The sequence below is a fragment of the Terrapene carolina genome, unplaced genomic scaffold, assembly GCF_002925995.2.
Source record: "Terrapene carolina triunguis isolate 2854851 unplaced genomic scaffold, T_m_triunguis-2.0 Scaffold33392, whole genome shotgun sequence".
Taxonomy (NCBI): domain Eukaryota; kingdom Metazoa; phylum Chordata; order Testudines; family Emydidae; genus Terrapene; species Terrapene triunguis.
The window spans coordinates 1,782,892-1,810,694 of NW_020697743.1; the positions used below are offsets into that span (position 1 = coordinate 1,782,892).

The following is a 27,803-nucleotide window of genomic DNA, read 5'->3' on the forward strand; positions in this document are numbered from 1 at the left end:
ATCGGCGGCACTTCGGCGGCAGCTCTACCACCACCGCTTCATTCTTCGGCGGCAATTCAGTGGCAGGTCCTTCCCTCCGAGAGGGACCGAGGGACCCACCGCCGAATTGCTGCCGAAGAGCCAGACGTGCCACCCCTTTCCGTTGGCTGCCCCAAGCACCTGCTTGCTGCGCTGGTGCCTGGAGCCGGCCCTGCTCAGGACCCTGCCTCAGTCAGTGCACAGGATGGATGGTGCTCACTTAACGAGCTGCTGTTCAGTGTTCATTGTTCGATGTGTGGCTCCAGGACTTGTTTACTGAACACTAGTCACAGCCTGCTCTGAAGACAGAATTATTAATTTCCTCAGGGGCTTTTCCACGGCGCTCATCACTGTAGTATTTGAATGCTTCACAAACAGGACTGAATGTATTTGCAGGACTCCCCTGTGAGCCGAGAGAATATTATTATCCCCCTTTTACAAACGGGGAGCTGAAGCACAAAGAGATTAAGATCAAGAGTATCCACTAATTTTGGGTGCTCAATTTGAGACCTGATTTTTCAGAGTGCTTAGCAACATATAACCTTCAATACATTCAGAGCACAGCTTCCAGAGAGCGCGAGGATAGCTGAGAGTGCTCAGCACTTCTGCACATCAGACCCCAGCGTCTCGAGTCAGGCCCCCAGAAAATGAGGAACACCCAGTTAGTGACCACTGGGAAGAGTCTGGTGTGAGTGACTTGCCCAACAGCGCTCAGGAAATTAGTGGCAGGGCAGGGATAGAATCCAGTTCCTCACAGCAGCATGCAACTGCCATCACCATGAGACCCCGCCTGTTTCTTCCTTTAGAGTCCTGCCTCTTCTAAGACACACTTTCCACCATCTGTGTTCCCCCCTTCTGGGGTTTGTACTGCAGTCCAGCCACTTCCTCACTGGTGGCCGGGGGTGGGGAGACCCGGGCCCACCCACTACTCCGGGTCCTCACCCAGGGACCCTGTAGATGCCAGCCACATGCTGCATCCAACTTCTCAGTACATTTCCCTGGGCCACTTCCCCATGGCCCCAGCACCTTCTTCGCCCTTACCTCAGGGCCTCAGCATATTAGTCCTACAGCCAGCCAGGAGCTGCCTCATTCCCATGGTCTCTTCCAGCACTGCTCTGTCCAGGGTGCTAGCTTCTACCTACCTGCTAGGCACCCAGTCCTCTCTCCTTGAGCTCCAGGCAGTGACTAACCCTGCTCTGCCCTGCGGCTCTTATATGGGCCTGGATTGGCTATTCCTTGCAGCTTCTCTCTTATTGGCTGCATCTCCTGCACAGCCTCTGTAGGGCTCTATTAACCCTCATATGCCAGTGTGGTGTTGGGGTGTCCACCCAAGGTCCTACTGACATCAGCCTCTTTCACTACACAACTCAGATTCATTCCCAAAGCACATCCAGTCTCATTTTCCCTTCTCTTCTAGCCTCCACCCTCTCAGGCTCCTTGTCCCACCTTTCCCCACCTTTCTGGGGACAGAATCTTCAGGGAGTGAAGTGGAGAAGCCCTAGCAAGTCTCTACTGAGCATGTGCCAACTGCCCTTTTGCAAAGGCTTATCACGCAGCCAAATTGACGTGGATTTTCATGGGGACATAAAAAGGCACATTGCTGATAAAAGACTACCCCCCTGTCAAATTTCAAGTGCCTGCTCCCAAGCATGGGCGCATTAAACCTTCTCAAAGAAAAAAAAAGTCACCAGAATTTTTTTTTTTTAAAATATGGGCAAAACCTATTTCCTAGCCTTGTTCTCGGTAATGGCGCATCTGTTTGGGCTGAAATTTTCCAAGAAATTTCAGCCTGAGGCAAACACCTGGCATGGAAAGTTTCAGCCCAAACTGTTAAAGTTTGGCAAAGTTAGAAGCAACTGAAAACTGGGTTTTATAATTAAACATGTTGAGCAACCTTAACAGGCAGTGCTTCCAGCCCTGCGTATAATCTCTCTATTGTCATATATACCCCTCTGTCTATTGAGACATTGGTACATCCCTCACCACTGTAGTATCTGAATGCCTCCCATGGATTAAAAAAAATAAATGGTCATGCTCTCCTTTTCTCCTTTCCCAGCCACCCAGAAACAGGCTTCAGAGCTCTTTCATGGGTTTTCTTAATGATTGTGAGAATGAGGGTAGTATTATGGGAAAGCCATGGCAGAGATGTGGGCTCTGCGTTCACCTCAGAATGCAGCCAGGTGAGCTGTTGTTCTGGCAGCGGGGTCCGTGTTCTTGGCCAGCTCCCACGACGGTACTGTCCCTGGCACACCAGCCTCCTCCTTGTTGGTTGACAGTACCATTGTTCCAGTGGAACAAAGTGATCACAGCTCCTAGTTCGTAGCACATAGCCAAGTATTCCCAGGGATGCGAGGAGGAGTTCTGGATGCCCCAAGAAAGTCGGATCAAGCCCATGCTTGTAGAATAGATTAAAAAAAATCCAGCATTGGTATCAGTTCAGGTAAACACAGGCAAAGAACTATTACATGAAAAGGGCTCAGAAGTGTTGGATGGGGAGCCCAGAAAGAGACTTTGCAAGAACATTATATCCACTGCCTGTTTGGAATCTAGGCTATTCTACATCGCACATGCTTAATTCCATTGACCACAGACCTTAAAACATGCTTATCTTTAAGCACGTGTGTAAGTGCTTTGCTGAATTGATGCTGTAATGCCCAAAACCAGGAAAAAGGAATGGGGACATCCCTTGCAACTGGGCATGCGAGATGAATCTTTGATACATATTGAATGTAGATGTGAATTTTTTATTTATATTTGGCTAGCATTTGCCGGAGGTTTAGCAGAATGCTGAGAAAAAGTGATGAATAATGCATAGCTAGGAACAATGATTCATGTCTAGTCCTGTTTATTGCAGCGTCTGCTAACTATATGTAAAATATACAACTGGCTATTTAAGTATGACAATCTCAGGTTAGAGAATATATAAAACAGCCAGACACCATGTATAAAATGCAATGGGATTTTAGTCATGGACTTGGTGACGCTGGATGGTGACATAACAGCTTCTTCTAGAAGCCAAGGATGCAGGTTAAATACATCTGTATGGAACTCAATTGACCAATCAGTTGGAGAATAGCATCATCTAAGAGGCAATGTGCTTCGATTTAGCCAAAGTGCATGGGAAGGAGTTAGGACTCCCTAAAAACCGCCATGAACAGAGAAGTGGAATTGCTGGCTGCACAGATTCTCATGGATGCCACCCAACAGGGGGACTTGCCTTCCCTTGGGGCAGATCAGCTGAGCAAATCCATCACTGGAATTTGTAGGTCACCAGTGGGGGGCTGAAGGCTGACATTTTCAGAAGTAAGTGGGGATTTGGGGTGCCCCGTTTGAGATCCCTGATTTTCAGAAAATGCTGAGCACCTGCCCTCAGAAAGTCAGCTCTTTAAGAGGTCTCAAATTGGTCACCCAAATATGGAGGCACCTACCATCACTATTGAAACTCCTGGTCTTTGTGTGGCATGGGAGCGACAAGTCTATCTGTTACATGGCTTTTTACAGCAGGGCAGTTGCCAATAAGGAAGTGTAGGTATCATGCATGTAAGACTGGTCTCCTGGCTTAGTGCTGGATAGGGTGACCAGATAGCGTGAAAAATAGGGACAGGGGAGTAATAGGTGCCTATATAAGAGAAAGCCCCAAATATCGGGACCATCCCTATAAAATTCGGGACATCTGGTCACCCTAGTGCTGGACTTCCTCATTTATACCAGTGTGAGAATCAGTCCCTTTAGATTCAATGGCCTGGTCTATTCCCTTTTATTAGTGTAAATGGTGCTCTTGCCCTCAGATCCAATTTTCATACATCTCTTGTTTATGTGGTCTGTAGCTCTCAGTAATAACTCTGTCTTTTTAATCCCACTCCCTAGCTCTGGGGGATGATAACGGGGAGAGATTGGTCTGACAGTGACCTGCTGGCATGGATGTGCTACATATTTGCGATGAGAGAAAGTGGCTCTGAGCAGACGGTTCTCTGCCCTTGGTAACTGCAGCTGAATGTGGCACTCACCGGGCACAAAGGTGTATGTACGCACCCTCCATGCAGCAGTGGGGCTGTAGCAGGGCCGGCTCCTGGCACCAGCTCAGCAAGCAGGTGCTTGAGGCAGCCAATGGAGAGGGGCAGCATGTTCAGCTCTTCGGTGCCGGGTCCCTCAGTCCCTCTCGGAGGGAAGGACCTGCTGCCGAAGAATGAAGCGGCGCGGTAGAGCTGCCACCGATTGCGGCTTTCCTTCGCCCCCCCCCCCCCCCCCGCTGCTTGGGGAAACCCCTGCAAAAACCCTACAACTTTTCATTGCTTCCCCAGGAACAGCTCTGTCCATATGGCCCTTAGAGAGCAAGAGGCTCCAAAGTGGGCGAGGAGGAGGCAGGGCCATGGACTTGGTCCTCACTATCCACTGGCCAGGAGAGCAGTCTGCATGCACGCTCCCACTGCATGGCGGGGGTTTCAGAGGAATTGTGGGGGGCTCTGCGTTTGAGGCACAACTGAGCCCCAAATGAGTAACGAGTGGCAGTGGAAATGAAGATAAATTACCCTCCAGTGAAATCCCAACCCCTTTTTAGGGCTGGCTTCAGCTAGTGGGAGTCATGGACTGTTTCCAATAGAAAGAGCTCACCACAGATTAAATGCCCAGGATGGGCTGAGTGCAGTGTTAGGGTTGTATGATCAAGCACTTCAATGTCATGTCAGGAATTTCCAAAAGTTAGTTGCCGGGGCAACATCCACTCAACCTTTTGAACTACCACCTTTCAAACGGAGAACCTCAGAGCTAGACGGGATCGCCAGGGTCACCTTGTCTCACCCCCTGCCAAGGTGCAGGATTTGGGTCTAAACATATTTCTATTTTTAATGAAAACCCTACAACATCCAGGCTGCCCAGCTAACTGAATGTTGCCAAGGTAACCCTGCCTCTTAGAACTTCTTGTTTCTTGCAACATTAAATGAGGGGAAAACCAGCATTTGCACTATGCTAAATTCCTAGTAGTGTTTATGAGGCCAGTGAGACACTGTCGGTAATCAGCATCTAGGAAGCCGGGAGTTTTAGAAATGGAGTACCTGAAGAAACAAAAGGCAGGGGGAAAAAGCCAAGTGGCCTATTTCAGAAGTTAAAGTGGACTGTTCTAATTTAATCTATGCTGCAATAGTTCCTTATGGGACTGTCCGGTAAGTAGCAAACATGATGCCCCTTCAATAGGTCATCTGTGCGGATTGAACCGGGGACCTCTGGGTTAAAAAAAGACCTGAGCTGCTCCTCATTGATCCAATGGATTAGCTGTAGTAGTGTGTCAAAAGTTACAAACTCAAACCTCAATACATAATCCAGCCACTGTATGGAGACAAAAATACACATGACCAGCATGTTACAGTTAGAATAGCCAGAGCACAGTGTGTTCCAACTATGCTTCCTCCAAACTGCCCGTTCTGTTAGCCCTACATCACCAAGCAACTGCCATTATACTAAGGCGATTTCCTGGTAGAGGAGATGCATTGACTTTGCAGACCCTGTTATGGAATCATAGAAGATTAGGGTTGGAAGAGAGATCAGGACGTCATCTAGTCCAACCCGCTGCTCAAAGCAGGACCAACACCGACTAAATCATCCCAGCCAGGGCTTTGTCAAGCCGGGCCTTAAAAACCTCTAAGGATGGAGATTCCACCACCTCCCTAAGAAACCCATTCCAGTGCTTCAACACCCTCCTAGTGAAATAGTGTTTCCTAATATCCAACCTAGACCTCCCCCACTGCAACTTGAGACCATTGTTCCTTGTTCTGTTATCTGCCAACACTGAGAACAGACTAGATCCATCCTCTTTGGAAACCCCCACCCCCCCTTCAGGTAGTTGAAGGCTGCAATCAAATCCTCCCCTCACTCTTCTCTTCTGCAGACTAAATAAGCCCAGTTCCCTCAGCCTCTCCTCGTAAGTCGTGTGCCCCAGCCCCCTGATCATTTTCGTTGCCCTCCACTGGACTCTCTCCAATTTGTCTACATCCTTTCTGTAGTGGGGGCCCAAAACGGGATGCAATACTCCAGATGTGGCCTCACCAGTGCCGAATAGAGGGGAATAATCACTTCCCTCGATCTGCTGGCAATGCTCCTACTAATGCAGCCCCATATGCCGTTAGCCTTCTTGGCAACAAGGGCACACTGCTGACTCATATCCAGCTTCTCATCCACTGTAACCCCTAGGTCCTTTTCTGCAGAACTGCTGCTTAGCCAGTCAGTCCCCAGCCTGTAGCAGTGCATGGGATTCTTCCTTCCTAAGTGCAGGACTCTGCACTTGTCCTTGTTGAACCTCAGATTTCTTTTGGCCCAATCCTCCAATTTGTCTAGGTAACTCTGGACCCTATCCCTACCCTCCAGCATATCTACCTCTCCCCGGAGCTTAGTGTCATCTGTGAACTTGCTGAGGGTGCAATCCATCCCATCATCCAGATCATTAATGAAGATCTGGAACAAAAAGGGCCCCAGGACTGACCCTGGGGGCACTCTGCTTGATACCAGCTGCCAACTAGACAAAGGTGGTGGTCTTTTCAGACACACGGCCAAGTTCCTTTATCTCCGTATACCTTGTTACCTTTAAGAAGTAGAGTTTGATCTAGAAGTGAGAACACGCGAAGCCTGAGCTTTCGGAGCTGCTGAGTAATTTGCAGTGCCCATTGGCTGCAGCGGGAGATGTAGGGTCTCAGCACCTCTGAAAACTGGAGCTTTAGCATCTTGAACTATCCCAGGATGCCTGAACGCCTACAGGCAATCATGAAAGAGCATCTGCACTACTCTGTTCCAAAGAGGCTTTATATGCAATTGGTACTGAGCTGCTTAGGAAAAGATTTGCTTTCTGCTATAGAAGCTTCCCTAGTGTAGGTCCCTGGATCATAAGAAAGGATTAATAGTCAGTTATCAGGGTTTCTTTTCTCCTACCTCAATACTCGTCTGATCTCCTTTATCCGTGTGTCAGACCTCTTCCTCATTCTGTAGTTGTCAGGGAGTGGGGTGAATCTGCAATGAGCTGCTCATTGCCTTTTGGCAAACTACGTGAGCTCACAGCTCCCATTCCAGCAGAGCAGTTGTCACAGCTCCTGCCTGCCAAGATCCCAGCTGAAGCTGGAGTGTGCCGATGACCATGATCATGCTGCTGTTTTTTGGCATTCCTGTGGCCAGTTGTTACCAAGTGGTAAGTTTTGAGTCAGGTAGGGGTTTTCTTTACCAGCTCAGGCAAACAAGAAATCAGTTCACCGCCATAGTTTACTAATGCCAGGAAAACCCAGGATGGTACGATTACCGGGTACCATTACCGGGTGCAGTGAAGTGGGAATTTTCTGTCATATTTTTATTAATCCTGAGTGTGCCTTGGCTTCCCTCTGAACTTTGCATTCCTACCCGGTGAGAAAAAACGTGTGAAGTCTGCTCTTGTGGTGATAGGTGTCTTGATATTGCTCTCTGGGCCACAATGAATGGGGGTCTCAAGGAACTGGTTGAAACTGACCCAGACCAACAGATGAGGTGGTCAACTCAGCATGGCCCTGCCTGGAGATAATGGACTGGGAAGTGACCAGCAGCAGGTAAAGCGTGGGTGTCTGGAAGAGGCTGGCTGCTCTCTCCTGGGACTGCCGCAGGGCTCAGAGAAAGACAGAGCCTGAGCTGGAATCTGCTAACAGCTTGGCCGGCGGATGGCTCTGGCCTGGCCAAAAGGACTATGTTCACCCTTCATCAATCCTACTCCATGTGTTTGGAAAATGCTGCCTGGTGTCACTGAGGTGTATTAGTCCCTGAAGAGTGTACAAGTCTCTGACCAGGAGTCTACTTCAGTTGGACATGCTGAGCAGAGCTCACGGTGTGAAACACGAGTGCTGAAGCCCAGAGGCTCAGTTGTGGAGGCGGTGAGGCTACAAGGCCTACTCTGTAGGAAGAGTGAGACCTCTTGGGGGTCTGGCACACTGAAAGGGGTCCTCCAAGAGACTGTTTAAAAGCTGGGACATAGCATCGATCCCGTGGATCCATGAATGAGGGTATTGATGCTAGTTCTCTGTACTCCTGCGTTTGCTTAACTTGCTGAACAGGCCCAAGTTGCAATGTTCAGATCTGGATCCAGTTCGGAACATACCCGAAGTTCAGATGCAAGGTTCTGGCTTGAGTCCTTTTTCAAGTGAATTCCTGCAACATCAGTTCTGTGTCCTAAACATCCTGGGCCAGACCCTCCATTTGTATAAATCAGCATAGTCCTATTGAAGTCCATCTCCATCCTTAGAGGTTTTTAAGTCCTGGCTTGACAAAGCCCTTGCTGGGATGATTTAATTGGGATTAGGTCCTGCTTTGAGCAGGGAGTTGGACTAGATGACCTCCTGAGGTCTCTTCCAACCCTAATCTTCTATTAATCTATGAAGTCAACAGAGCTATGTCGATTTACTCCAGCTAAGAGTCTGGCCCATGAGTTTGAAAATATGAATGTTTAGTTTCCTTTACTGTCAGCCCAACACCTTGCAATCTGTGTTATACCAGTGCACTTCTGTGGTTTCTACCATAGTGAGGATACTATCCAGATAATATCCGACTCCTTTAGCTCTAGAATTATCTAGGTCATAATATGTCAAAAATGCTGTTGGTCACTGTCACATGTTAACTCGTCATCTTTATCATACAGACGCTTGGAACAGGTAACTGACTGTCATAATTAACATTCCCTGTCCCACCTCGCTGTACTCTTGAAAGCTGATGCACTCTCTCATTATAAGATGTTGAGTAGTGGGGGAAGTCCCAGATTTGAAAGGTGATCATCAGAGGCTAGCAAAGGGCTATCTGTTATTTTTATCGGATTTCTGCCATACACATGTCCTTACATGTGTATGAGGTGTATTATATTAGTTTCTTCTGTAAGACAATCAGGCAGAGTATGAAGCTTCCAGTTAGGAAATTAAGATCAGCCAAGGTCATCAGTTCCATGTACTGGATTTTAGTCATGAAAATTTCCATATTTATTGTGTCAGAGATTTAAAAATATGAATAGGATTTTCAAAAGTGTTCAGTGACCAGTATTGCCTCCTTATACTCCCTGATTCGTCTGTCTGTATCTAGCTATTGTCTCTCATTTTATACTTAGATTAGAAGCTCCTAGGGGCAGGGTCTGGCCTTTTGTTCTGTGTTTGGACATCACCTAGCACACTGGCTCCTAGGTGCCATGGTAGTAGAAATAATTAATTAATATTGGTTTAGCTCAGAGCCTACTGATGTCCATGGGAGAACTGGTAAGTGCTTTTTAAAATCCCGCCTTTACTCTTGCACTGTTTTTCATTCCGCAGGATCTGTTTCCATTGTGATCTTCACCCATTTGCATTTCGGTATTACCTGAAACAGTGCTGCATGCTCACTAGCCGTATGGATTACAGTATGTCCTGTAATGGGGCAGACAAGCCCCACGCTGGCAAGGAGAGGGTTAATGAGAGCTTGTGGACCAAGGTGGCCGTGCCCTGCTACACCTGGAGCAGAAGCCAGGCATGGAGATGGGAGTTAACAGGAGACCTGGCCCAGTTCAGGGCTGACCAGGAAGACAGCAGAGCTCTCCTGAGGTAGCTTGTTGGCCGAGCCTCTTGGGTGCATCTACACAGCCTCCTGACCTGGGTCGACAGACTTGTGCCAACGGGGCTAGTGCTCTAAACATAGCTGTGCAGACAGCGCTTTGAAGGTGTGGTTTGGGCTGGAGCTCAGAGCCCCAGACACAACTTCAAAGCTCTCTCTCTGCAGCGATTTTTAGAGCGCTAGCGCGAGCCTCGCTAGCCCCAAGTCTGTCAGCCTAGGCTGGGAAGCTTGCTGCCATGGGCTGTGTAGACATGGCCCTGGAGGAAGGGATGATCATCTCCTGGGAGACCAGCCAAAGTACTGTCTGTGTGAAGACAAGCCCTGAATAGATGGGTGGGGTCCTGCCGAGAGTTCATGGGACAACCATGGTGTTGAGTTTTTTTTCCTCCTGATTTCTTTTGGTCTTTAACACCCTGGAAGAGGTAGGACTGAAGTGTACCTTGGCAGGAGGGCTAAACTGCTGCTATGGCGGACTGAAACGGGGTGGACTAGGCCCAGAGGCCTTCTGCTGGAGGCCTCAGGGTCCTGCCACACCTGTCCCAGGAAAGAAGCAGTAGAAGAGTCCTCCACGCAGCCTAGAGTGACTGCAGCGGAGGCAGCCAATCACGGCCCAGGAAGGCCACATAAAAAGGAGCTGCAGGGCAGACTAGAGGTAGTTCTTTACTGGAGCTAGAGGAGTGCAGATGATGTTCCTGGCTGGCCAAAGGGAACAGCAGCACCATGGACAGCTCAATGCTGGCAGGGACTAGGGCTACATCTACACTACAGGGGGGAGTCGATTTAAGATACGCAAATTCAGCTACGTGAATAGCGTAGCTGAATTCGACGTATCACAGCCGACTTACCCCGTTGTGAGGATGGCGACAAAATCGACTTCTGCGGCTTTTTGTCGGCGGCGCTTACTACCACCTCCCCTGGTGGAGTTAGAGCGCCGATTCGGGGATCGATTGTCGCGTCCCAACGGGACGCGATAAATCGATCCCCGAGAGGTCGATTTCTACCTGCCGATTCAGGCGGGTAGTATAGACCAGACCTTGGTGAGTGAAAACAAACTCCTGGCTGTCTGCTGGGACTGAATGTAGAAGAGCCCTAAGGTAAGGGTGAAGCATAGTGAAGGCTGGGGCCATGGGGAAGTGGCCCAGGGAATTGAAGGCAGTTTCATTAAAGGGACATGGTAGCATGTGGCTGCTATTCTTAGGGTTCCTGGGCTGGGACTGGGGGTAGGAGGCAGGCCTGGGTACTCCCGCACAGGCCACTAGCAAAGTGGCCTACAATTGGACAGTGATAAACTCCAGGAAGGGGATCTGAACTACTTAGTGGCCCAGCTGGAGAGCTGAGGCCAGAAGAGCCCAGAGACGGTGAAATTGTTGCCTCTAGGGATTAAGCCCTGGAGGTATGGCCTGATACCAGGGCCAGGGCTATTTAAAGCCTGCAGACACATGTGACCAGAAGGGGCTGCTCATGAGAGGTGGGTGCCACACCATTACATGGACCTTGCAGGAGATGGCGCACCTAGCAGTGGAGACCTGTGCTGGGTGAGTTATGCCCTGATGGACCACAAAGGGGTGCTGCAGAGGTAAACCCAATCAGTCTGTCACTGGGTGGCTGGCCCCTTTAAATGAAGCAGGTCCAGCTCCCCTGTGCTAGAACCAGTGCTCCTGGTGGTCAGTCAAGAGGGTCGCAGCACCTGGAGCTGTAAGAGATCAGGGAGACTCAGAGAGGGAGGAGACCCCCTGAAGGAAGCTGTAGGAGGTTTCTGGAGGAACGCTGAAGAGCAGCAGAGGGGTTTGCTGGCTGCCCCCAGCCGCAAGACACAGAGCCAGGGCCAGAGGCCAGAGGGCCTCTTCCTTTCACCTGGGTAGTGTCTAGAGTTTCTAAACTGACATCAAGCTAAGACACTTTCTTAGGCCAGAGGGCACTGAAGGCAGCAGAAGAGCTGTTAGCTAGCAAGGGATGTTAAGAGTAACAAGAAGGGTTTCTACAGGTATGTTAGCAACAAGAAGAAGGTCAGGGAAAGTGTGGGACCCTTACTGAATCGGGGAGGCAACCTAGTGAGAGATGATGTGGAAAAAGCTGACGTACTCAATGCTTTTTATGCCTCAGTCTTCACCGACAAGGTCAGCTCCCAGACTACTGCACTGGGTAGCACACTATGGGGAAGAGGTGAGAAGCCCTCAGTGGTGAAAGAACAGGTTAAGGACTATTTAGAAAAGCTGGACATGCACAAGTCCATGGGTCCAGATCTAATGCATCCAAGGGTGCTGAGGGAATTGGCTGATGTGATTTCAGAGCCATTGGCCATTATCTTTGAAAACTTGTGGCGATCAGAGGAGGTCCCGGATGATTGGAAAAAGGCAAATATAGTGCCCATCTTTGAAAAAGGGAAGAAGGAGAATCTGAGGAACTACAAACCGGTCAGCCTTACCTCAGTACCTAGAAAAATCATGGAGCAGGTCCTCAAGGAATCCATTTTGAAGTACTTGGAGAGGAAGGTGATCAGGAACAGTCAACATGGATTCACCAAGGGCAAGTCATACCTGACCAACTTGATTGCCTTCTATGATGAGATAACTGGCTCTGTGGATATGGGGAAAGCAGTGGACATGATATACCTTGACTTTAGCAAAGCTTTTGATATCATCTCCCACAGTATTCTTTCCAGCAAGTTTAAAAAAGTATGGATTGGATGAATGGACTATAAGGTGGATAGAAAGCTGGCTAGATCGTCGGGCTCAACGGGCCCCCAAATCCCATCCACCAACAGGCTGGATTCCCATTTGACCGGGGATTGTCTCCTGAGGTGGCAGTAGGAAGTCCTACCTCCCTCTGTTTTCTTCAGTTAGCCCGAATTCCCCTCCACACCCTTTTTTTTTTGGATTGCTGGCCATGCCCCCAAACCCTCCCCTGCTGGCATTGCTTTAAGGGCAGATGGTCTGCCCCCATTATCTTGCTACAAAAAGAATGGAAAGATTACTTGGTGATTGAGAAGCTGAATTATTCCCTTTGCATCAGTCTCATAAAACCTTCCTGTAGCAATGCGACAGCTACCCTGCTGGAAAAGGGAGATGCCTTCATCTCCAGACAATTCAGAGGTTTGGCCTTTTCCCCAGCCTGCTGTCTCAGGGTCCTTCTCCAGAAGGAACTTGGCAAGAGAGCTAGATATATACTGGGGTGTATCGAAAACTGTATTAAAATGAGCACCTCTCTCTTGCATTTGTAAGGGGTTTCCTGGTCCTGCTTGCAAACTAGGAGGCTCTGTAGGGAAGCATGTGACCTGGGTTAAGCAGCAGTCAGTCTGCAGCCACCCTATCCCAAGTTGGGGGGAGTTGGGCCTCTCCCTTTTAGCAGCCCGTTTTCTCTCTTTCTGGTTTTCAGTTTCTTGGGAATTATCATTCTGAATCCTAAGAAATGTGTTACTTTGCAGCCTTCCAGCAAGAGTATTCCTGTTGTTATCTAACGTCTCTGTATGTGTGCTGTGAACATAGAGTTAAGCATGGGCCTGGTTTTCAACAAATGCAGGTGTACAGCTGCAGTCGTAACTTGCAGCTGAAATTATTCCATTTACAGTTGCAAACTGGGCAGTTTGGACAAATCAGAAAAAGTTTCAAAGACTTTGGAAAAATCACATCCGGCCAGTCTGGGAAACCCTCACATCCCCATTTGACAACTGGAAGGGGCTACTGTGTTGCTTCCCGGCATTATTCCCAGCAGTGAATGGTTATAAATCTCACAAACAGCCCTTTCCCTGTCTTGCTCTCCACAAAGCAGAACTCACTCTGCGAGCTCAAACAGGCCCTGAGGCAAGGTTGAGAATAGACTGTGGATGGCCACCAGGGGGGCCTACAGGGAAATGTTTTTCCAAGGCTGCCAGAGACTCAAGCAGCCGGGTGTTGGTCAAAATTCTTGCTGAGAGAAAGAACACTCCGTTCACGGGACTCCCCTACCAGAGACCTAGAGTCCAGGACCAAACCTGAGTTGTTTAAAGCCTAATTCAGAGGTCATTGTGATGGGGACTTCAGACCCAGGGGGCCATGACTGAAAGTAAAGCTTACAGCCCTAAGGAAGGGGATGCTAAATTCCCTGGACTTGAGAGGAGAGTTTACAGGCCTGGGATGGCACCTGTCTACAGTCATTACGTTCCAAACTTGTAGGCCTGCCATGGAAAGTCTGTGCTGATGCGTCCCCTGTAGCTTCCTTTCATATGACTGCTATGATTGTTTCATTAAATACTAAAGTAAGTGCTGAGTCTTTTCCTTCAGAGTGCTGAAGCCCACGGTATAAACCAATCACTTGGGAGACTCTTCAGTGGGAAAAACATTTCCTGCCAAAAACGTTGCTGAGGGGCAATGCCCCAGCCTGCGCTGCCTAAGAGCTTGTCTCCATGGGGAAGTTATTGCACAGCAAGTAGGGTGTGAATTTACAGCACACGAGCTCCCTGGGCAGACACTCCTACTGCACTCGGAAATGCCTTGTCTTGCACTAGGTGCTCGTGAGCCACCTAAATCTCTCCAGGATTCTCTGCTCTTGCAGACCTCAAGAGGCTCACAGGAAGGGACAGATGCCGCCGGATCTCCTTCCCCAAAGCTCCCTGCCCTCACCCTGCCCCAAGGGCTTGCTGATGCCAACAAACTCGGTGCGGGGGGAGGTGGCGAAGTTTCCCTCCTATACACCCCAGGAGGCCCACAGGAAGGGGGAAGACGCTCAAGCCCCTGGCCCAAATCCCCAAACTGTAAAATGTTTGTTCTGAACGATGTGACTCACCAAACAGGGCAAAACTTCACCTGATGCAGAATGCTGACTTCTTACCAAAGGTGTTATCTCCTGCCTGGGGCAGGGCAGGGCTAAAACCCCCTTTAAAGCCCTGCCAAGGTGCTGGCTGCAGTCTGCTCGCTGGCCAGGAGGCCAGGGGAGAGACGCGAGTATTCAGCAGGGAGCCCAGCTGCAAGCCCAAATCAGGGCTGGCTCAGAGGAACCTGCTGAGCTGAGTGCTGACAGCTGGGCTGAGGCATGGGAGGGCTATAAAACCCCTGAACAAACCTCAGTGAGGAGGCTAGCCTGGGAGGAGACAGGAGGGTAGTATCGCTGTCTCCTTACCAAGGAGGGAAGCCTTCCAGGCAGGAGACCCTGGGGAGGGTCTGTGGGGCGCTAGCTGTTGGGAGAGCGGGGAACTGCACGGACGCTGTAAATAAAGACACTTGGGTGATCCAGCAAAAGAAGGCGGGGAAGCCTCTTTATTATACCAGCCTAAACACAGGGTGCAGGCGGAAAAGTGGGAGAGTCTGCAGCGACCCTGTGACACTGCCCATCAGGAAGGACTACTGACTCCACATGGGCTATTGTGGGATCACAACACAAAGGCTTTGTCAGTTGCCCCATCACACCCATAAAGAGCCTATGTGCAAAAGGGCTCCTCCCATCCGCTTGAATTCCGGAAGAAGGAAATAAAACCAGAGGACAAGAATATTTTTCATCTCTCTCTTTCTCTCTGCTGTTTGGACTCTCACAGGGCTGGAGCTGGTAACCAGGAGACGAGCTCCCGAGGGTCAGGCTGGGTTAGCCCTACAAGCCATTCAGTGCTGACAGATTACTACAACTCTGTCACCTTTTGGAACCATAGACTGTCACTCATGTGTGTCTGTATGTTGCCTGCTTTAACCTGTAAATAACGTTCTCATTTATTTTTCCTAGTTAATAAATCCTCAGTTAGTTTATTATAGGATTGGTTGTAAGCGTTGACTTTGGTGTGAGATCCAAGGTACAAATTGACCTGGGGGAGGTGATTGATCTCTTGATACTGGCAGCAACCTGGATATTTTGTGATCTTTGGTGTAAGTGACCATTTATCACTTAGTCCAGCTTGCCTGGGTGGCAAGATAAAGTGGCATGCCCAAGGGAACTGTCTGTGACTCCATGGTAAGACTGGTACAGGGATCCAGGAGGTCACATTTGATACTGACTTGGTGCAATCTAATTATAGAACACACCGCCAGTTTGGGGTGTCTGCCCTGACGTCGGCACTCCTGGCCGTGAGCCACTCCAGGCAGCACGACGGATGCGCATGGCTTAAGCTGCTCATATTTTCGCTGACTCTTCATGGGTAGCAAATCTGCATGCCTACTGTGAAGGTGACTGTGCAGAGAGACTGCAGTTTGGGGTAGCGCAACTGGTCATTTCCCAGAGCTAATATCTGCATTGCAGGAATGCGACTACAGCTGCGGCATCGTTCTCTTTGTGAGCCACAAAATGTTGCAACATGCCCATGCCACTTCCAGTTCGCTTGTGCCTTCAGTGCCTGTGGGTTTTGGACATAGTGGAACTACGGGCAGGAAAAGACAGTGGATTCATTTTCATGCGGGGGAGCAGGAGAGCTGGGGATGTGACAAGTCGCTTGGCTTTGAGGATGCTGGCAGACACATTCTTTTTATCCTCAGCTCCTTCGGGGACTTGGATTCAGAGGCTCTCCTGTTATCTGCACACAGCTGCGTCATTGGCAGCGACGTTAGGCACAGTCATGGACGGGAAAGGACTGCTCCGATTCACTCTCAGTGGAAGACCCAGAGAAAGCATTAGCAGCAAAACAGACATTGGTGGCAGTGAAACGAGAACCGGCTGGGGTAGTGCATGCAGATGGCATTAGCGACACAGGGGCTCAGACTGCAGTGCTGCCCATCACGGCAGACGGGTATTCACAAGCTTGGTGGGGGCCAGCTGCCCATTATAACCTCAGCTTCCAAAGCTGCTTCCAAGTTGGCCAAACATAAATCAATGGACCAGGAATTTCTCATGTGCGGTCTGCCTGCGGGGGAGAACGGTTGGAGGTGGGATTGTTTGCCTGAAGATCTGTGGGCAGTTGGACAAGGTGTCTGTCACTTAGGCCTGGTCCACACTACGAGGTTAGGTCAATGCAAGGCAGCTTACATTGACTTAATGATGTCAGCGTCTATGCTCGAATGGTGCTTCCGTCGGGTGAGTCTCCCTGTACACCGACACGATAACTCCACCCCCACAAGAGGCGCAGGGTTGATGTTGGTGTCGTTAGGGGCGATGCAGCATCCACATAGACACTGATTTACTTATGTCGCCTGTTGGCTGTCAGCCCCTAGTGGGGCTGACAGCTGGAGCCCTGCCCCCCACACCCTGGTGCTGGCAACCCGAGCTGTCAGCAGGGTTCACGGCTGCCCCCACCTCGCCCTGGTGCTGACAGCCCAAGCGGTCAGCCATGTGCAGGGCTCACCCAGCGCCCCGCTGACAGCTCAGGCTGTCAGCTCTGGGGTGTGGGGACTGCCGGCTGTGAGCCCATGCCCGGCTGACAACTTAGGCTGCTGGGCTCCAGCTGTCAGTGCCCCACAATGCCCCACACAGTTCAGTGAAAGCTCTCCTCGTGAGGACGTGCACCACAGACAGAAGGGGCGTCGTGTGGATGCGAACCACTGCTTTAGTTACTGCACTGGCTGTAGGTCAATTGAATTTTGTAGTGTAGACAAGCCCTTACACTGGGACAGTTTGAATCAAACCAGAGGTTTGGGCTTTTGCAAAAGTTTCTGAACTTGTTGGGGAACAAATAGCTTGGACTAGAAACTCCACAGCTGACTAGTTCCTTTGGCCCCTGGGAGGGCTGAGGCTTTCAACTAGTTTGGGGAAAACCGGAGAGTTCATAGGGGGTTGGTTCACTAAGTATTTGGAAGCCCTGGGGACTTTGTATAAAAGACTGCAGGCTACAGACCGCACGGCTTTTTATGCTTCCTGGCTTGTATTCATGGGAGGAAGTTACACGAGGAGAGAGATCCACCGGGATCAGTTATCCTACAGAGCTTTCAACCTACACACGACCAGAAAGAGCCACCGGGGCTAACAATCTCTTCGGTTTGCTCCACAGACTCCCAGACCCAATGGGCTTGTGGCTCTTCAACTTGATGGCCGCCCCTGGCTGAGACCACAGAGTTTGTATAGCGCCACACAAGCAGAGGGCAGCTGAAGCATCTGCCTAGCTGGGAGCTGCTGGGAGCTGCGAATCTTTAAAAATTGGACATTTCATTGAGGCGCCTAAGTGGGAGCTGAAATTCTTTTGAAAATCTGGCATCGTATCTCAGTCATTAATGTCTGCAAAGGAACTTAATTGACTTAGAGTGAAATCCTGGCCCCATCGAATTCAATGGAGCCAAAATGTCACCTTTTGTCTTAATGAAGTTGCGTCTGGGAATTATTCATATATTTCCATTCAAAGCGTTTGCTATTATGGCCTGTTCGTCCCCAGCTCTTACCAGCCTGATGGATTTTGTGCGGGGTCCCGTGTCTCTTTGATCATTGCAGTCCAAATCCAATGTGCTATAGCTCACAAGATTTACCAGGATATTCCACAGTAGCTTTGTTCAACGCCACTTACTGAAACGCAGGCATCTCAGGCCCATTACTTTCTCTCTCTCCATTGCATTGTAGCTAATCCGGCTGTTCTCTCAGCTAGCTTTGTGCTTACTGCCTCTCCTTTGCTACGAGGAACAAGAGCAAAGGGAGAGCAACACAACAAAAACGATTCATTCCTAGTACAAAAGGAGGGGAGGTTTTAGGTCAAAATGATCATTTGCCCAGCCCATCAGCACAGGAGACTAGAAAGCATGCTGCCCACCTGGCCAGTCCCTGTGCAGGTGGCAGGGGGAAAAGCCGGTTCTGCAGGCTGCTGGTCTCCATCCTGTGCTGGTTGGCTGAGAATGATGAGAAATGGGAGGGGCCTTGGATCTGCTACACCCTCCCCCAATGCATGGCCAACAGAGCTGAGCTAGTGCAGAGTGGGGAGTCACCTGTTTTTGCTATGGCCTAGAGCAAGGGGAGCATAGGGATGAGTCCCAGTTTCTCCCAGTCATTCCCTGCACTGCTTTTGGAGCATCCCAGCTACCCCTGGCATAGGGAGAGGCACTAAGTGACAATGGAGCCCCTTAGCAGCCACTCCTCGATCTTGCAAACTCTGTGCAGTTCACAGCAGAGTTTGAAAAGATGTTGCATGCTTGCACAAGTGCCAGCAGAGGCTTAAGCACTGGGAGAATTAGTCTGAAACCAATGGTGCCCTTGCCTCCTACATGCAAATGGGGAAAAGTATGGGTGTGTCAGAGGGGGTATGGGCTTGTGTGTCCCGCCCATGCGAATGAGGTACGTAGCTGTATGCTCCTCTCTATGATATGAGCCCACAAATTGGTAGTTGTGCAGCCATGTTCTTGGCCTGCTGGGTGAGCTTGAGCAATCCACTTGACCTCTCTGTGCCTTAGTCTCACCATCTGTAAAATGGGGTCATGGCACTTATCTCTTTTGCAAAGCACTTTGAGATCTGTAGCTGAAAAGCACTAGGTATTGTTATTATGGATAGAGAATTGGATTCCAGGGTGATCTGTAGCCTGCTTAGAGTTGTGTTTAGACACACAGAGCTCCACATCTGTTCTGCATAGCATCCTCTTAATAAACATCATTTTCACAGTTTGACGACGTGCCCTAACATCTGCTCAAGACCAGTATTTTCTATATAAATTTCAATGATGTAACTTGAAGATGCATCTTGGGAATCTATTCACGATTCATCTGTAGCAACAATAATGACAGCATTAATCCTCTCCAGTTACTGCATGTCACAGAGTCTGTAGTTTATTTTACCACTGCCATCTAATTAAAATGAAAATCTCTGATAGCTTTTGTAGAGAATAAATATCTTCAAATAAATAATGGCCACGGTAAATTATTTTCATTGCTGACGTTGATGAATTATAATGAGTGCTGAATTTTCATAGATTTGTTTTTAAGGCCAGAAGGAACTATTATAATAATTTAGTCTGATCTTCTGCATCACATGGGTCAGAGATTTCACCCAATGACGCCAGCATCGAGTCCATAATTTGTGACTGCAATATTTGCATTCATTTATCCTGCGAGTTGGGTTTGGGTTTGATTTTGTGGGGAAAGAACCCTCAATATTTTCTTGGGCTCATTAGGTTTTCTTCTCTCTTTTTTGAAGGATGAGAAGAACCAGGTGCTGATAACAAACGCTTGGCTACAGATGGTGAGTAACTTTGCATCAGCACTGAACAGAAATTGTTGTAAAAGGAAGTTATTGAATATGATCCTTTGGCAGAAGAACTGTGTGTCATCTTCTATACTGGGACACAAGCAAATTGAGCTCTTGGAAATATTGCTGAAGATGGATTGGGGCAGGATTTCCAAAGCAGCATACAGGAGGAAGGTGCCCGCCTCTGACCGGCTTTCAATGGGAGTTGGGTCCTCTGAAAATCCCACTGATCGCTTCCTTTCAGATCTGAAAATGAAGTGATTGGCCATATTAAGTCCTGTTGTAACTCTGATGATCTCAGTGGAGTTGGTCCAATGAGCCTTAAGGCATAGATGTTAATAAATGAGGCTCTAAACATGTTTAGGGCATTGAAATTGGAGGAGCTGGTTTTCAAAGGCTGCAGTTTCCACTGAAGTCAATGATTGGGATTTCCAAAGGTACCTCAAATGCTAATGAAGCTGCACCTCTTGCTTTCTTAAACTCCTTTGAGAATCCCAGATAGTGTCTAAATATGGACTTAAAGGCCTGACTGTAGGACCCAGGGGAAATTTCCAAGAGTGCCTAAGGAACTTAGAAGCATAAGTCCCATTGCAAATCAATGGGACAGACTCCTAAACCACGTAGGCACTTTAGAAACTCTCCTTCCCTCCCATTTTTTTAAAAAATTTCCCTTAATTATTATCTGCCCTATATAACAAGCTATGGCGCCCAGGTTGTGGTCTTCACAGATCGCATAGGATAAGCAAGTCTGTAATTAAATGCGTACAAGGAAAGCTCAGATAGTTGTCATCCCTGTGCAGTATTACTCCTGAATTAATGTTCCAGTGTAGGATTAAGCATTGCTGTATGGTAGGGGGTATCATTTATTCTTATGCAACATAAACCTGAGTTTCTGATTTATTTGTGGTCATTGGAGCTGCCTCTTCAAAGCTAAAAGCTCACAGGAGAGATGAATGATTCAACTAACTCTAATGTTACATTAGAAACCAAATATATTTTCTGAATGGAGCAAATGATCCTTCTGCTTGTCCACTACATTGTAGTTTATGGTATGAGTGATCTTGGTTATAAAAAAAGAATTACTTAATTTATTCCAACCTATACTGCTGTCATGTTATCATTGTCATACCCTCTTGTGTGCATATACTTTGGACAGGAGAACTTTGATACTCTGTAGTCTTCAGTCAAGAATCTGTATTGATCAGCAAAAATTCAAATCTGGCATTTTTGTGGGGGAGGGGAAAATATCATAAACAATCATTTTGGAATACGGAGTGCAATTGTATGCTTTCCAGGCCAGGCCCTCAGCTGGTATAAGTCAGCATCCACCGATGTAACACAGGAAATAAATATTTCCGTATAGATTTTTCTAAACAACAAACATGTTAAAATATAATAGTCCAAATGTTAAGTCATTACACTGCGAGCTCCTCAGTGCATACACCAGTCTTTTTCATTGTCGTCACTTGTTATTAACCCTAGAACAGTAATTATTATGTTATCATTGCTATTGCTAATATTCATTATCTTTCCATGGCACCCAAATGTGCCAGGCACTTTCCAAACATACAGGGAAACATTCCTTTCCCCTATGATCCTATATTGTAGAAATGATAAATAACATTTGTGTCTATATTTCCCTATAGTACTGGATTGACGTTTACTTGTCTTGGGATCAGTATGCATACCCAGGAGTCCAGAACTTACGATTTCCCGCTGACCAGATATGGGTGCCAGACATTCTTCTGTATAACAGGTACGGAAGGTTTATAAGTACTGAGACCAACACTGAGTCAGTTCATCCCCTGGTGTAAATCAGCGTAGCTCCATTGACTTCAAACGGAGATTACGCCAGCTGAGGATCAGGTTTGTGGCCTCCAAACAATGGAAACAAACCCAGACAAGTGCTGCAGTACAGTGAAAAGTCTAGATGGAAGCACAGAGTTATCTTAACGATGCTCGTAAAATAGAAACGGCTTGAGGCCTTTGGCCATGGTCTATATAATGAAAGATTAAGTTATGATTGCCTATCTTGTGCTAATGTAAATAATTATGCTGGTTTCATTTGACGTCTGTGCTTTTGTAGTCTCCTGGTACAGCCTTATGGAAAATTAGATGATGTTAGCACTTAAAAATATCACAATTACATATAGCTAAAAGACTACACATAGGGACTGACAAAGCCCAGGAAACTCGATAGAAATAGTCCTACTAGCTTCACTGGGAGTGGAATCAGGCCCTAAGATTGTAAAATAATTACAAAATGCTCTTCAGTTCAGAGGGAGTGCAGGACAATGCCAGCACAGGAAAGTCTGCAATAGCCATTTTGAAGACAAGTTGTCTAAAATATCAAGATCTGAGGGTTGGATTGTTTGATTCAGTTTGGATAAGTATCCAGCAGTCTGGAAGCTTCCCCAAACCTCAACTAACTCCTGAAATTATAGACATCCAACCCACAAGGTCTGCACACAACATTATTACTATTGGTATCTCTATAGCACCTCAGAGCCCCAGCCATTGACCAGGACCCCACTGCGCTAGGTGCTGTACAAACACAGAACAAAAAGCCCCTAAGAGCTTACAATCCAGATCCCTGAGCACCCACAAAGACCTGCCATGCCATCTGAGCCCCGAACAGTTCCCTTTCTTCTCCGGCCACTTCACCGCTGGCCTGTGACTTCTTGCTCTCTTTGAAGAGGAGCTGCAGTTCCAAGCTACTGCTAAGCTAGCACCTAGTACCTGCACCTTGAGTAAGGTGCCACTTGGCCAGAGGTTACAAAGGGCCTAGGGCCCCATCATCGTCTCCCATTGTCACAGCCTTGGCATGAAAGGCGCTGAGCTTGTCTGAAAATCAGGCCATTTCAGTTAGTTGCCTAAATGGGAGCGGAGCTCCTTGCAGCTGCTCTCCCTCAGTGACTGGGGCCGTCTGGGGGTCCAGCCAGCTGGCTGAGAGCTGGACCCTTTATCCAACTGATCTAAATCTGAAAGAAGATCCAAGCTCAGTTTGGAGTGAGCTAGAGATTCCAACTAATGCTATTTTACAAAGTTTACCCACCGGTCCCTAATCCACACACCCGCTATTCAGAAATTAATGATCGTTACCTTACTCTTCACCACATTTTGAATTCAAGGGCCTGTGGGTTTTTTTATGTTGTGTTTTAGTGCGGATGAGAGATTCGATGCCACGTTTCACACGAATGTGTTGGTGAATTATTCTGGATCTTGTCAGTACATTCCTCCAGGTAGGAGACGGATTTTGTTTGTTGGTTTAAATCAATTTACTTTAATGGCGTCAATCAATTTTCCTATTTAGAGAATTCATTGTATCAGTTTAAAAGCAGATCTGGATTAGAAGCTTTGTGCGCTTTATGCTGTGGGACAGACTTCCGAAAGAATTCAGCTTCTATTTTAGACCCCTAAATACAGGCCAGCTATTGAAATGTGTTCAGCATCCAGTGGCGCTCACTGTGACAAAAAGGTTTAGCACCATACAATGCTGAAGCTTTTGATGATCTGGCAGAAACACAGGCACCTAAGGAACTTTTACTGCAAAAACTTAGGTGGCAACAAGTTTACGGGACTATCAGGATCTGCAGCAGCTGAGCAGGGGTTGTATGAATCTCACCAGGGTCCAATTCTGGGATTTAGGTGCTTAAAGTGGCCATCAAGCATCTAAGTCTCTTTGTGAATCTCAGCCTATCTGCTTATGTCACTTCTACGGCACCATTCCTGTGGTATCTGAGCACCTCACAGCCTTTAGTGGGCTTATCCTCCTAGCCCCCGTGAGACAGGGCAGTGCTGTTATCCCTGTTTTAGGGACGAGGAACCGGAGCACAAAGAGACTAAGCGACTTGTCCAACGTCATACAGGAAGTCTGTGGTAGAGCAAAGACCTGAACCCTGATCGGTGGAGTCCCAGGCTGGTGCCCTGACCACTGGGATGAGGAACTTCACTGCAGACAACTGAAATTTAATGGTTCTCAGTCCCAGAGCAGGGATACGTGGGATTCTGTTAGCTTAACTGCAAGGCCATTGTGTAGACAGGCACAGATTGGTATAGTGGAGTAGGATTGCCCAGCAAGCTTCCCAGGGCATCTCCACGCTGCGTCTGGAAGTGAGTCCCCCAGCCGGAGTTCACAAACTAGTGTACATGGGGCTCGCACGAGTGCACTAAAAATAGCGGTGCAGACAATGCTTTGACATTGCAACGTGGGCTGTCAGTCCGACCCCCACATCCAACCCCACCCCAGGCTTGAGAGCCCCAGCTATTTTTAAGTGCACTCGGATGACCTAGGGTGGGAGGCTTGCACCAGACACAGTGTAGACAGACCCCTAGAGAACATACATGAGGGAAGACCTGGCGATACGGCCCAAGGAGAATAAGCATGGCAAAGAAAACAAAGGGGCAAAAAAGGTCACGAATTTGTATGTTTGTTGATATCTCCTGAGCTGGTTTCTCTGCTGGTGTATGTCGGTGTAGCGCGACTGACCTCAACACGGCGTGCACCCATTTACAGCTGGAGAGAATTTGGCCCCTATCTCTTTAGAAACACTGCATCAGCTGGGTCTCTCACGAAGGTAACTGCAAAAGGAAAGTCATTTGGCTCAGGAAATCGTAAGTGCTGTTAGTGGAACAGTTCGATTAGAAATTCTAATCGGCGTCTGCTCAGCTGGATTGAGTCTAATTGTAGAGAGACGCCTGAGAGTTCCACAGGATCTCAGCACAATGTCATTTCATTTTGCATTTGCCCTTCAGACCTCAGATGTCTGTTTCCCCTCTAACGTCTATTCTCAGGCATTTTGAAGAGCACGTGTTACATTGACGTCCGCTGGTTCCCTTTCGATGTGCAAAAATGCGATTTGAAATTTGGTTCATGGACCCACAATGGCTGGCTGCTTGATCTGCAGATGCTTGAAGCTGATATTTCCAATTACATATCAAATGGAGAATGGGATTTAGTGGGTAAGTTGGCTCGCTTAGAAATCTAAATGAGTTGAAACTTTAAGGCAAATTGAATACATGGGAATGACGGCTCTTATCTGGACATTTGAAGTACAGGTATTAAAAGCTCCTGTTTGAAAAGCAGTAGAAATCTCACAATTGGACTGCAGACAATGTTTCAAGTGTTTTCTTTCTTGTCCTGCCGAGTAGCTTTAGTTAACATTAGGGAGCCTGTGGGCATATTGCTGTGGGGTCTGATAACCTATGAAATTCTACTGACGTCAGTACATGCAGGGGGTCAGCACAGAACTTGGATCTCTGTCTTCTCTACGTGCATAGTGAACATCGAATCACGTTTCTGCAACTTATTTAGCCTAAAGGGGATTAGGTTTGAAAGTCTGATCACAGCAGGAACTCTTGCAAAACCCAAACCCAACAAACCCCCAAACCATATACCCAGAGCCTGGTCTACACTTCAAATTGGGTCGACATCCCTACAGCACTCATGGGTCTGAAAATTCCACCCCCTACACCAACCTAACCCCCAGTGTAGACCCAGCTATGTCGACAGAAGTCTGTTTCTGTTGACCTAGCTACCCTCGCTTGGGGAGGTGGAGTTCCTATATCAACAGAAAAAACCCTTCTGTCATTGTAGTCTGCGTCTACACTATGGGGTTAGAGACACACAGCTGTGGTGCTGTAGTAGCTATACCGCTATAGCGCCATCAGTGTAGACATGTCCCAGGACAGCAAAGTCTCTATTCAGTAAAGTCAGTAGCCTCCCCTCCGCTACATCAGGTCAATGCATTCCAAACATTCGCTCTACTGTTCCAGAAGAAAACTGTACTTTTAAAAAGCTGATGCTTCACAGACTCCGTTCTTAGACCCGGCCTCTTCAGACCTGATTCGATCTCACTTCTACAGCTGTAAGTGAGGAGCAAAGCCACTGAGGTCAGAGTAATGCCAGTATAAAAGCAGGCTAAGTGAGATCAGAATCAAGCTCTTGCATCTCCAAGGTGTATTAGCTTTATGCCCAGTAGAGCTGTCAAGTGCAACCCCAGGGGAGGAAAGTCCCGAGCTACTTTACAGAGTTTCTACCAGCCATTTCAGGGAGCAGCACAGAAAACATGTGCATATAACCCACACCCATTCTGTGTTGCTCTGTCTGCATCTAGGGGTGGGGTGGGCCACATGTAGACCTTGATTAGCTTGCTACAGCGTGAGCTTGGTTACATGTGGCCCTTCCCATAGCTGGAGACTGGCAGCTGCAATGTGAAGTCTTAAGGCAGGGGATCTCAGAGGTGAGAAACTAATGGGAACCATCAGGATTCTGTTTTCAGGAAGGGTAAAGGACTCCACTAGGAGGGGAAAACCCCGAAGGTCCATCCCACTCAGCGCTGCACTGGTTTTCAAATACTCCTCTACAAGTTTAGGAGCTCAGGAGAAGGCCCCGTTTGGTTATTTCTGGCTTGAAATCCTGCCTTCAACAAGCATCGCTGAGGAACACATTTGGTGTTCGACTTGCCTGCGCTTGTTCCCAGAGGCCTGGATGGAATTGTGTCAGCTCTCACATCACTCCGACAGTGGCCAATGCAATAATGGGGTTAGACAAGCAGCCTGCCTAACACGACCAGGGCCTTCTCTTCTAAAGAAAGCCCCTTCTCTGTGTCAACCTGAAACACTGGTGCCAGGGCTGACTCTAGGCACCAGCAAAACAAGCTGGTGCTTGTGGCGGCACATTTTTAGGGGCGGCATGGCCTGCGCCAGAATGCCGCCCCTAAAAATGTGCCCCAGCCGCCCTAGCTCACCTCCGCTGCTGCCACTGGCGCGCCATGGCGCGCGAAACAGCTGATTCGCACGCCGCTGCTCCCCCTCCCTCCCAGGCTCTCAAACCTGGGAGGGAGGGGGAGATCCCGAGCGGCCGCGGCGCGCGAAACAGCTGATTCACGCGCCGCTGCTCCCCCTCCCTCCCAGGCTTGAGAGCCTGGGAGGGAGGGGGAGATCCCGAGCGGCTGCGGCGCGTGAAACAGCTGATTCGCGCACCGCTGCTCCCCCTCCCTCCCAGGTTTGAGAGCCTGGGAGGGAGGGGGAGACTCCGAGTGGCCGCGGCGTGCGCGCCGCTTCTCCCCCTCCCTCCTAGGCTTGAGAGCCTGGGGGGAGGAGGCAGGGCTGGGGATTTGGGGAAGGGGTGGAGCTGAGGCGGGGCCGGGGGTGGGGTAAGAAAAAAACAGGGGGGGGAGGCGGCGAAAATTGTTTCTGCTTGGGGCGGCAAAAATCCTAGAGCCGGCCCTGAGTGGTGCTACATATTGCACACATTACGGTGGATCAGACCTGTTGACCCTTAAGCGCCAAAGCCAAACAGTGAACAGTGAAGGAAGAGAAGATCCAGATGATACAACCAGAGGAGAAAAAGGTGATGGGTGCTGAGTCTCTGCTGCCGCTGTGGACATTGTCAACTGCAGGATCAGGCTGTCAACAGTCTACTGCACACTGGGTGTGATGGACAACTATCGAAAGCCAGCCTGCCGCAGTGTCTCCAGACATCAGTCACGAAGGGTGGGGAAGGCAAACTGTAGATACCCATTTCTGTTCCCTACCCCCCGAGCACTCCCTTGGAGGTAGGGTTGTCTCTGTGGCTGTCACACCTGTTTCTCCTTCATCTAGGCCCCTTTAAGAACTCCCCTCTTTAACTCTCCCTTGCAGGCTTTCGCTGGCTAAGGTGCTACAGGAGCCAAATGTGCTCCTCAGAGCTGCCCCTTCCACCAGCCCCAGCTGTCCACAGTCTCCTCTTCTCCCCGTTTCCTGTCTCTAATAGTCTCAGCTATTGTCTCCAAAACACCCCTCGCCTGCAGCTTCCTGCTGCCTTTCAGACTGGAAATCACCTAATTCCTCTCAGGTAGGGCTCAGAATTGGCGTAGCCCCAGGCTCTCCAGCCCGTGGGCAAGCCACCATGTTCAAGCTGGCATCTTTCCGGTTCAGTCAAAAGTCTGGCCTGATGAGCAAACCAGACCAACACAAAACAGGGGAAAGAGCAAAAGAACAGCAAATGCTAGGACATGACAGCATCTGTCACATTTGCAGTTCAGCTGCTAGAAAATTAGAGGCACAGTCTACAGCCCATGACGCTAATCGTCCTGCAGCCAGTCTGAGGGTAAATCTCCTCTTACCAAGGCTGGGATGCCCAGGACTGCTTGTAGCTTGTCACAGCAAATTGTTGCAAGGTTAGATTTCC

The 27,803-nt window shown here is 48.7% G+C and overlaps 1 protein-coding gene across 1 annotated transcript in view; it reads left to right on the forward strand.

The window, feature by feature from the left end:
* The window catches only part of LOC113409447 (neuronal acetylcholine receptor subunit alpha-7-like), a 112,754-nt gene that overhangs the window by 46,229 nt on the left and 38,722 nt on the right, over positions 1 to 27,803 (forward strand). Inside the window, exons 3-6 of the mRNA XM_026663369.1 lie at positions 19,580 to 19,624; positions 21,277 to 21,386; positions 22,793 to 22,872; positions 24,425 to 24,592. Of these exons, the coding sequence (XP_026519154.1) occupies positions 19,580 to 19,624; positions 21,277 to 21,386; positions 22,793 to 22,872; positions 24,425 to 24,592 (403 nt within the window). The remainder of the gene's footprint in view (positions 1 to 19,579; positions 19,625 to 21,276; positions 21,387 to 22,792; positions 22,873 to 24,424; positions 24,593 to 27,803) is intronic.